The 11,202-nt window shown below is 46.1% G+C and overlaps 1 protein-coding gene across 2 annotated transcripts in view; it reads right to left on the reverse strand.

Moving 5' to 3' along the window:
- ADAMTS3 (ADAM metallopeptidase with thrombospondin type 1 motif 3) overlaps positions 1 to 10,811 on the reverse strand; it is a 134,748-nt gene extending 123,937 nt beyond the window's left edge. The window contains exons 1-2 of one of the 2 annotated variants that reach the window (XM_021396767.1): positions 10,773 to 10,811; positions 7,237 to 7,264 (exon numbers count right to left, since the gene is read on the reverse strand). In XM_021396767.1, the coding sequence (XP_021252442.1) occupies positions 7,237 to 7,264; positions 10,773 to 10,796 (52 nt within the window). In that variant the 5' untranslated portion in view covers positions 10,797 to 10,811. Of the gene's footprint in view, positions 1 to 7,236; positions 7,265 to 7,842; positions 8,112 to 10,772 lie in introns of those variants that run through there. The other variant, XM_021396766.1, reaches the window with a different exon arrangement.

Consider the following 11,202-nt stretch of genomic DNA (forward strand, 5'->3'; position numbering starts at 1 on the left):
AAGATATAAGGATATTCAAGTTCTCGCACTATAAATATCTTTACGTAACACATACATGCTGTCCAGGTTGGATGGGGCCCCGAGGAACCTGGTCTAGTGGGAGGCACAGGACAGGGGGCTGGAATCGGATGGGCTTTGAGGTCCCTTTCAATCCAAGCCATTCTATGAACTGATGTACACCTACTCAACAAACTGATAGGTACTATATCCCAGAGAAGTGAAAAGTGAAAACCTCCTTATAATTCGTATTGATCTGAAAACTTACTCCACATCCCACCACTACTAGTCAGTGTTCTTCTCAATAGCCTTTTTCACCATACACCTACAAGTTCAGGTTCTAAAAAAAATGAGTATAGAGTTTTATATAGTTAGACATCATGCCAAGAGCGGGACACAACACTGCTGGGTTGTATATCCTAACTGGGTCAAAGCAAAAATCTTGATTCTCATATGACATCAACCGTGGAATTCAATGCACCATTAGCAAGTTTGCAGATGACACTGAGCTGTGTGGTGCAGTTGACAATGCCCAAGAGATGGGATGCCATTAGGAGAGACCTTAACAGGCTCAAGCAGTGGGCCCAGGTGAACTTCACAAGGTTCAACAAAGCCAAGATCTTGCACGTGGGTTGTGGAAATTCCCACTATCAGTACAAGCTGGGCAATGTAAGAATGGAGCAATCCCTGCCAAAAAGGACTTGGGGCTATTGGTAGATGGCAAGCTGGATGTGAGCCACTTATGTGCACTCACAGCCCAGAAAGCCACCCATAGCCTGGGCTGCATCAAAAGAAGAGTGACCAGCAAGTCAAGCGAGGTGATCCTGCCTCTCTACTCTGCACTGATGAGACCTCACCTGGAGTACTGCGTCCAGATGTGGAGTCCTCAGTACAGGAGAGACGTGGACCTGCTGGGAGTGCCTCCAGAGGAGGGTCACAAAAACAAGCCCAGGGATGGAACATCTCTTCTATGAGGACAGACAGAGTTCTGGGGCTGTTCAGCCTGGAGAAGAGAAGGCTCTGGGAAAACCCAAGAGTGGCCTTTCAATATCTAAAGAGGGGTTATAAAAAAGAAAAGGACAGATGGTCTGTTGATGGTCTGTAGCGACAGGACAGACTGTCTATGATGGTCTTTTGTGATAGGACAAGGGGAAATGGTTTCAAACTAAAAGAGGGGAGTTTTAGACTGGATAAGAGAAAAAAAAGTTTTTTACAATAAGAGTACTAAAGCACTGGCACAGGTTACCCGGAGAAGTGGTGGATGCTCCATCTCTGGAGACTCTCAAGGTCAGGCTGGACAGGGCTCTGAGCACCTGATGTAGCTGTAGGTGTCCCTGTTCCTCGCAGGGGAGTTGGACCAGATGACTTTTAAGGGTCCCTTCCAATTCAAACAATTCTATGACTTCTATGACTCCCTAAGCTTCAGTGATGAGAATTCATTTCCAGACTGATATTCCTCCTTTTACCTCACAGAGACTCTTCACAGCATTTCTTTTTTTTCCCTTCTTAAAGCAGGATGTACACCGCCAGAGACCACAGTTCCAGTGATCAAATTCTGTGTTCACTACACAATTCAGAAATTGCCTTGCACATCTTGCAGCAGAATTCCTGAATTTCTTCTTGTGAGTGCAAAAAAAAAAAAAAAAAGTTATTTTTGTTAAGAACAAGAATAGCCAGATAGCCACAAGAAGGTAAGAATAAAGGATGGAAAATAAGAATTGTCAAATTTTTGAGTCAGCAAAAGCCCTTTCCACAGTCTCTAAGTACTGAGCTAGAAGAGGAAATGCCTTTTGTCCAAAGGCAATTAAAATTAAAAGTGACATAACTGAGGCCATCTAAACTCCTCCACTGACTTCTATTACCCTTTTTCCACAGCTCTTAGGAAACACTACGCCAGCTGTAGGTATTCCCTTTCCGATGCTAAAATTCCAGAGTCACTCTTTTCTGCTAATTCAGAGCTTTCAGTACTGACCACAGAAGAACACAGAGAAACAGAAAAAGCACTTAACCTCAAATTTTCTTCATTTTTGCATCTGGCTTTGAAGTGCTGTTCCAGTTGCACAATGTTTAAGTTGAAAGGAAACATTTGTGAAAGAATATCACATTCTTTCATTGCATGCCAAAATATAATTAGTTAGAGAATGCCTCTGAAAAAGTCTTATCTCTAACTTCTTTTTTCCCCAGATACACATGAAACGGAAGAATTAACACCACTGGCTCACAGTAGTTGTTCCTGCACTATAAAACCATTGACAGTCGTGTCCAAATGCCCTAAACCTTTTTATTATTTGTTAAAATCAACAGTATTTAGAAGTTTTTTTTAAATATTATATTTGAAATATGTTGATCAAAAATTGTCCATTTGGATGCCAAAGTACAATCTGAAAGTCATAAAAATTATTTTAAACAAGAACATAACAAAAGCATAGTCTAAACTGAAATCAGCAAAAACAGAAGAAAGGCAGGAATTTCTGAATATACATGAAAAATTATTTCCATACCCAGACCATGTTATACAAGTTTAAAGACATTACAAAATTTTTCTTAAGAATTACTTAAATGCTATTTGGTGTTCATTATTCTGATGGGGTTTTTCCTAACACTGCATGTATAAGGGCTGCTGCAAAAGTAATGCTTCCTATTTTGTTCTACTGGCCCACATCAGAGGCAGATCTCGAAGGTACAGCAGCAGAAGTTGAACCTTCCCACCAGTATTCCATTGCATGTTGCTGCCGTGTGACAGAGGGCAGCAGAGGGACAGTCTGACAGAACAGTGTCTGACATGGAAGTGCACATGCAGCAAAGGGACGGCATTGAATTCCTCCATGTTAAAACAATGGCACTCACTGACATTCATCAATTCTTGCCAAATGCTGATGGAGACCAACCAGTGAATGTGAGCACAGAGAGGTGGTGGGTGGTGCGTTTTGCAGTGGCAACAGCGATGTGAAAGATAAGCCATGCTCCAGACAGCCATGCACAGCTGCCACACCACAAAATGAAGAGCATCTCGATCAGCTCATCCACACAAATCGGTGGATTACAACCAGGGAACTGTGTACGGCACTGAATATTGGTTTCAATGGACTGAAAATGATGGTGGTAATGTTGGAATATCACAAAGTTTGCACCAGATGGGTCCCACAAATGCTCACACAGGAACAGAAAGAACACTGCATGCAAGTTTATCAGGACCAAATGAATCAACACGAGGCTGAAGGTGACAGTTCCCTCGATCACATCATCACCAGTGATGAGACGTGATGTCATCACTATGAGCTGGCATCAAAACAGCAGTCTGAGGAGTGGCGACATTTGAATTCCCCATCAAAGAAAAAGTTCACGAAACAGCCCTCGGCGGGTAAAGCGATGAGCTCTCTCTTGTGGGATAGGAAAGGGGTGATCCTTCTGGCTTCCCTGGAATCCAGACAAACCATCAACTCTGACTACTGCATTGCAATGCTGACTAAGCTGAAGGCTCAAACTTTCCATCAGGCCAGAGAAGAAGGCAAGCTTTCTCGTGCAGCACAGTAACACCAGGCCCCATACCAGTCTGAAGACCGTGGAGCACAGTGACAATCTCAGCTGAAAGGTCCTACCACACCCATTGTATAGTCCAGATTTGGCACCATCTGACTTCCATCTGTTCAGGCCGATGAAAGATGGACTGCGTGGGCAACATTCTCCTAGCGACGATGATGTCATAGCAGCTGTGAAACAGTGGATCACCTCTACTGGCACAGATTTGTATGAGTGTAGCATGCAGGGTCTTGTTCACTGCTTACAAAAATGTAGAGCTAATGGTGGTGACTACATTGAAAAATAGTGTTTTGTAGCAGAGAATTTGCTCTACCAGATAGCATGATTGTGCTCTTTGTATCTGTTGTAGTTTCCGTGAAAATAAGTGAGAGGCATTACCTTCGGAGCAACATGAATTTTGTTAACTGGACCTCCCACGTTCCAGTCTTCTGCATTGCAGACAGAGGACCAGTGGCCCCAAACAAATTAATTTTTTGATCACAGGTGCTCCTTCACCCTTTACAGTGACCTGCGAAATCACGTCCACTAAGTGCTGGCATCACAATATCTTTCCAAACATTATCTGTGCTATGGCAATAAGATATGAATTAACTTCTATGCACAGTAACCATTTGCCTCATCAGATTGCTGGCACATATTCTAATTAGGAATACCCATGTGTAAACCTACAGAATTATATCATAAGCACAACTGTTTCTGCAAAGATGATGCTACGCTGAGTATCGTGCAAAGAAACAAATGGGCACGCACTAGGCTGCCTGCCCAATGGCAGGGTGGATTTCTAGAGGATTTCCACACAACTTTGTACCTAAGCAGGGAGGAGGCAGTGCAGCATACCTCAGTGCTAGACACTGCAAGCTGGATGAATAAAAGCAGGGGAGCCGCAAGATTACTGGCTCACGAGACACATAAACACCTCTCTTCAGTGTCCTCATTCCCTTACTCCACTGTCAGTTTGTCCCAGGGATGCAGGAAACTCAAGAAGTTTTGTGATGTTTCTACAGCCCCTCCTGAACTGCAAAGTCGCCTTGCACAACACTGGTGAGCTTGTTTCATCCAGGCTCTCCAGCAGCCTGACGCTGCTCTTCCCAGGTTAAACATCAGAGCTTTCTCCCAGAAGCAGCATGAAATGCTGATGTACTGCTGTGTGGATGCTGAGAGACACTAAAAGTGAAGATGCAGCACCACCCTGCGTGCCAGTATCTTCAGGCTTACTATTTCACAAGCAACAGCAAGATTTCCTCTTCACAGCTTCCAGGTTTTGCAGTATATTATGCATTAATGTGGCTAACTAAGATTGGGTAAGTCCCTATCTATATAATACATTCTGTATTAGCATTAAAAAAAAAAAATCCTACATGCTTTAATTTGTCCTAAGTGACTTTCCAGACTACCAAAAAAAAAAAAAAAAAAAAAGATTAGCTGCTGACAGCAGTCAGCCCTGGGCCAAATCAAAATATACAACACCAATGCAAAGTGACACTTAATAGGGACTTAAAAGTAGGACAGCCCATTTGGAGGCAATCCTAATGCAAGTTTTACTGTAGTTATTAGACCTCTAAACTGAGTTGGCAATACTTTTTCCAATTAGAATTTACAGGATAAACCATAACTTGAAACATTAACAGTTTAAAAAACACAAAGAATAGGACAAATCCCAATGTCTGTGATTACTAGGTATTTTCTCCTTTGAAAATACAGACTTCCCCTCAGTGAAATACTATCAATCCTTCAAAAGCCAGAGCTTAGCACTGACACCTGGTTTGGTGAGACATCTAACTCCCAGTCTTGCCAGGCTGAACAAAATTCCACCAGGACACTGTGCATTCGTGCCAAGGAGACACAAGCTCGCTTTTGCCAGGCACCAGCCAACACAGTCCCATGCCAAGGGGCCATGTGCTGCTGAACCACATGAGGGGACACTGCACACACAGCCCTGTGAGTCTGTGAGCAGACAGAACCACCAGCTCATACCATGCCCATCTCCACCTGAGACCACAGACACATCTGAGTTAGAAGGGACCCTTAAAAGTCATCTAGTCCAACTCTCCTGCAAGGAACAAGCACACCTACAGCTACACCACGTTGCTCAGAGCTTGGTCCAGCCTAACCTTGAATGTCTCCAAGGAGGGGGCATCCTCCAAGTCTCTGGCAACCTATTCCAGTGCTTTGCTCCCTTAATCGCTAACAGCTAGGCCACGAGCCATGCAGAGAGCCTGTCCCACGTAGGCCGTGCAGCCCTGTCCTGGGAGGCTTTGCTAAGGGGCCTTCCTTCACCTTCTGCTGTGGGTCACCTCTCTCCCATGGATCCTCAAGCCCTCCCAGGCTACACCAACATTGAGACCACAAGAGAAAGAAAAAACTGAAAGGAAAAAGAGTTCTCTTCCAGGCTCAAGAAATTGTCTGACATACTGTATAATTTAAATGACGCATTCCTATATAGCTTATGGCTTCTGAAATTGAAATACAATCCATTTCTCAAGGAAACAACCAGAAATAAAGCACTGAAATGCCACTGGAAAAAAGAAGTCTGTTTGCCAGCTAGGTTTAAATGTACCTAACTGTCTCAAATCCCATTATTCACTGATGACAGTGGAAATCAACCTAAGCCTTTAAGAATGCAGTCCCAGGACTGAAATCGAGACAAGAGCTCCAAAATTTAGAGAAATACCTGAAACTATTTTCTGAACAAAACCACAGGTTAAAATGTGAACCAAACCTCAAAATCAGAGCTCTAATGGCAACTGGAAACAGAACTGCATAGGGTCCCTTTTCCCAGTGCTACCGCTCCTCACTGAAAAGCTCCAGAGCACTGCCAAGGCAACTGCACTCAACAGCAACTGTGGCCAGCTGCTTCCAGGGCTGTCCTCAGAACCGCAGGGCAGGGGAGACGGCAGTCTCACACCGATGCTCTGGAGAGAGGACACTGACTTTTGCACCCTTCCACAACCTCTTCCATCCCACATGGCTCTAAATTATCTGTCAGCTTAAATCAACACAGAGCAACAGCAACTAGATTGTGTGCACATGCTCCTAATTATATGAAGCTTCCCCTCTTTCTTAGGAAAGAGTCAGGCTTCAGATTGCAGTATGACATCCCCTAGTTCATTTCAGCACCCTCATTCATCACAGACACTGATCTTGCAGCACTATGCTTTCTGATGTGAGTGTATTGGTTTATAACGTAGTAGTGGACACTCACTGGGCATACAGCAAGCTCACCCTTCCACAAAGGAAATGAGCAGAGGTCTCCACATCAGACAAGTTTCCCAACTAGAAAAAAAGGCTGAACGCTTCCAGGACAGAAGAAAAGTGGTATGAAGATGTGACTTGCTCTGACTAACTAGTCTAAGCGTTTCCTCCTTGGTTCAGCAACATAGAAATGAAAACAAAGCGTTTGACCTAGCGCAGATATTCCATGACATTCATAGGCTGATTAAAGCATGCCGCAGTTTGGAACTTTTGTTGTTTTATTTTTAAAAAGGGAAGCACAGAGTTAACGGGATGAAAGAGCTTGGAATGAGAGGTCATGCAAATCCAAGTCATGCCACATCACTGTGAAACCACAAATGCTCCTGGGTGGTAGCAGTATGGGGGGACACAGGGGAATGCTTGCCTGGGCACAGACCATTTTTCCAGAAAATAAACTAGTTTGTTGTTTCTTTTTTGACAGCAGAAATAATAGTTAAAGAGACTTACCTATTTGGATCTGTTGTTCTTCACTAGCCTGCAGGAGAGAAAAGAAACACATGTACAAAGTGTAATTGGTGTAATTACTATGCAATGTGTGACAGACGACCGTTTCTAGAAGGCTGAAAAATCCCTTGGTTTGCATTGCACCACTTTTTACATCTCTGCTTTTGGTTTCCAGGGTTGGCATTTCTCCTAAGCAGAACAAACAGCTGTGTCCAGCAATAAACTACAAGAGCCCTTAGTACGTTTAATATAAATACAGAAGCTAGGAAATCCCGATTCAGAACGACTCCTTCTATCTACCGCGACACACAGAAAGCAAGAGCCCGGTGCCCAAAGAAATGCCCTCAGGTCGCTGCGAGTGACCGCGCGCAGAGCCCCGGGGAACACGGGGCGGACGCGTCTCCTCCGCCGCTCTGCCACGGAGCAGGACGGGGCGGCAGGATGAGATCAGCAGCCACCAGCGCGGGGCCGGGGCTGCGCTACACCCAGCGGACGAACTCCGCAGCTCCGCCGCCTTCCCGGCCGAGGCCGGGGGATCCCGCGGGAGGGAGGAAGGGAAGGGGAGCGCTGGAGCCGCCGGGCCAGCCGCTCGCTCGCTCGCTCACTCACCTGCCGGCCAGCTGCAGCGCGGGCCCCCAGGAGCGCGGCTGCCACTACCCACAGGGGCAGGAGCACCATCACGAGCCGGCCGCCCGCGGACCGCCGCCCCGCGCGACCGCACGCTCCCGGCCCCGGCCGCGCTCTTCCTCTCCTCCTCCTTTCGCCTTCTTCTCCGGTTCTCTCTCCCTCCGAGCACCCGCCTCGGCCGTCCCCGTGCTGCAGCACCCCGCTAGCGCCGGCGCCCCGGGGCCGGCGGCCGGGCGGGCTGGGCGCGGGCGGCGGTGGGGCGGCGAGCGACCGCGCCGCCTCCTGTTGCTCGCTGCGCCCTGCCTGCGCCACGCATCGCGACCTGCGGCGCTAATAAAGCCGCACCGGCCCCCGGGCGCGGCCCCGCCTTCGGCACGGCTCGGCACACCGACGTCAGGGCCGCCCCGCCGTCAGCGGCCGCCGGCAGCCGGAGCCGCACGTGGGCCGGCCCGGGGCTCGGCCGCCCCCTCACAAAGGACGCGCATCGAGCGGCCCGCCGAGGAGAGCGGGCGCGGGGCAGGTGCAGCGCGAGTCCCCGGGAGCGTCCCAGGCCGCTGACAGGGCCGCAGCCCCGCGCCACAAAGAGCCGCGTCCCGACCCGGGTGGAAACCCAAACTCCCTCCCAGGGGCCTTCCCCGCGCAAATCCCGCCGGGAGCTCTCTCTGTCCCGTACGTTCGCCTAGCAGATGTGACGCCGCTGAGGCTCAGCAATAAGAAGCTATGAACAGATGCAAGCAGGGGTATCCCCAAGGCGGAAGCAAACTAAAAGCTTTACTGATGCTTTTTATTTGTAAACAAATATCCAGGGGGATAAAGCGCTCCTGCATTCCTGCGCTGCAGCAGTACTCAAAAAGACGACTGAATTTCCCCAGCATCGGGATTATCCCATGTAACCTGAGATGCTTAATGCAGGAACGTCCAAACTGAAATCTCATTCTTCTGTTGGACATTCTCTATAAAATCTCCTACTTTCTGCTCATATGAATCTGTCATGAGCGGCACAAATGAGCTCCGGTTGGCCTCCACCTAGACAAACAAGCAGACCATTGCTACCCAAAGGCTTTCAGAACAAATGCTTGAAAGCCTGCCTATACTCATAGAATCACAGTCATTAAGGTTGGAAAAGACCTCTTAAGACCATCACGTCCACCCACCAACCCATCCCCACTATGCCCACTGACCATGTCCCTCAGTGCCACATCTCCACGGTTCTTGAACACCTCCAGGGACGGTGACTGCACCGCCTCCCTGGGCAGCCTGTGCCAATGCATCACCACTTTCAGTGGAACTGCTTGTCAGAAACCATCACCTCAAAATGAAAAAGAAAATATTGGTTCTGCTAAACCTAAGTTGCCCCACAGCAGCATTTGAGTGAGCTGCAGCCTTAGTGTACAGTGAAGTCCTGACTATGTAACTCATGATCCTGAACTCCACCAGCTTCTCTCATAATGGAGGAAAGAAATTCTAAGAAAGCAGAAATGCCTGAATCTAATACCTGTTATTACTAAGATCATTTCTGCACACAGAAACTACATAGCAGCCTGTTCCAACCAGCATGCTGTAACACTGGGCAGTAGCACACTGCACATGAGGCAATTTTTGGAAAGGCCAGAATCATAAGAGCTGAGGTCCTGTAAAGGCTAAATACATAATTATACGTTAAAATTGTCAGTTGCAACTGTCAGTTCAGAAACGCCAGCTGACACTATCTTTCCTCTGCTCCTGAACTGAGGCACTGACTGCAGTCACTTGATAACACACCATTCTTCTCACAGACTCTTTCCTCATGCAACGCACAGAACGTGTGCCGTCAGCTTAACACAATTCCGTGTTTTATTTCTCTCAGTGATGTTCATTATGTGACCTTGGGCCTTATTTATTGTACATTATTCAAATCCTGAAACCACAGTGTTGATTTCCTTGGGGGTTTATCTGCAGCGCAACATACCTGAGTCCATTTTCTGCAGTGAAACGAAGGACCAACAGTATTCTGCACTTAGGCAGTGCTTCACACAGGCTAACTACAGGCACAATTCATGACTTGATCTCTCTTTCTCACATTTAATATCGCGCTCTCAAGTTTGAAGCCAGGCTCTTCCTTATTTCCCTGTCCTCCAGGCACTGGATGGGCACTGCTGAACAGTGCTACAAAGCAAGTAGCCAAGTACAGAACACAGCGACACAACACACACCAAGAACCAAACCTCATGCATTTTCTGATCATAACCACAGTCTTTCAATAAAGCTGTGTGTTAGATCCTAGGTGGTTTCAGTTTCCCCATTAGCTAAAAACATACAAAAGACAGATCTGGAGGCTAGGGCAGATATTCTGTTCTGCGGTTTTTGAGAGCAAAGAACCAAGGCTTGACAGAATTATAAGAGAGCAGTAATAAGGTGTTAAAATTACATGTCTCATCAGCTACTGCCAATATGAAACAAGACTGAGTATCACAAATGTACAAACGTAACTGAACTTTCAAGTACTGTCTTGGTATGTTAAAGACATTTTTCATTGCAAATAGCCCAGTTTGGATGTGCCATCACCAAAGCAATCAGATTTTCTTGTGTATACTTGTCTGATATATATATATATATATATATATGCATTTACGTAGGTATGTGTATATATGTGTATCTGTTAAAAATCTGTTAAGTATTTGCCACTCTAAAATTATTCTTACACTACATCAGATAGGCTTTCTCCATCTGTGCAGTTTCTGTGGATGCACTAGGCTGACAGCTACAAATATTTTATGAATCTGAGGTTAGGCCCTGAAGCAAAGAGGCGCTGAAGTCTAAAAGGTTTTGCATGGGGCCACGTTCTGTAGAGTGAACAGGGCAGCAGTACTTAATAGCAGGAACAATATTTATGGGAGCTGGCACTCAATACTGAAAGTTAGATGTGACATTACCTGATTCAAAGGGCTCAGGGACATGGTTTCTATGGAGTCTCAATTTTTCTCGCAGCAGGAGAGCCTGCAACAAAACAGTTTCAAAGCAAGTATTAACTGGAACAAGAACTCAAACAGAGAAATGTTAAAGAAAAATATTCCCTACACAAAACTGAGAAATGAACTGGAGTTTTTTCATTCTTATTTAACACCAGCTTCCAAATACTAACCTATTTTGAGACAAGCCCCTAGTAAACTTGACTATAAATCCAAGAATAAATGCACAGTCTAGTCAAATCATATACTCTTCACCAATCATGTGTGCAGATGTTTAATGCCAATTTTTTGCAGTAATGTTTCCTGATATTTAGGAATAAAGTTTTTCTCCCACATGATAATTTATTGACTTTCTGATTTACAGCGTTCTTTGCCAGTCTGTAATTTCATGACC

Source organism: Numida meleagris, chromosome 4 (assembly GCF_002078875.1).
Source record: "Numida meleagris isolate 19003 breed g44 Domestic line chromosome 4, NumMel1.0, whole genome shotgun sequence".
Classification (NCBI taxonomy): Eukaryota; Metazoa; Chordata; class Aves; order Galliformes; family Numididae; genus Numida; species Numida meleagris.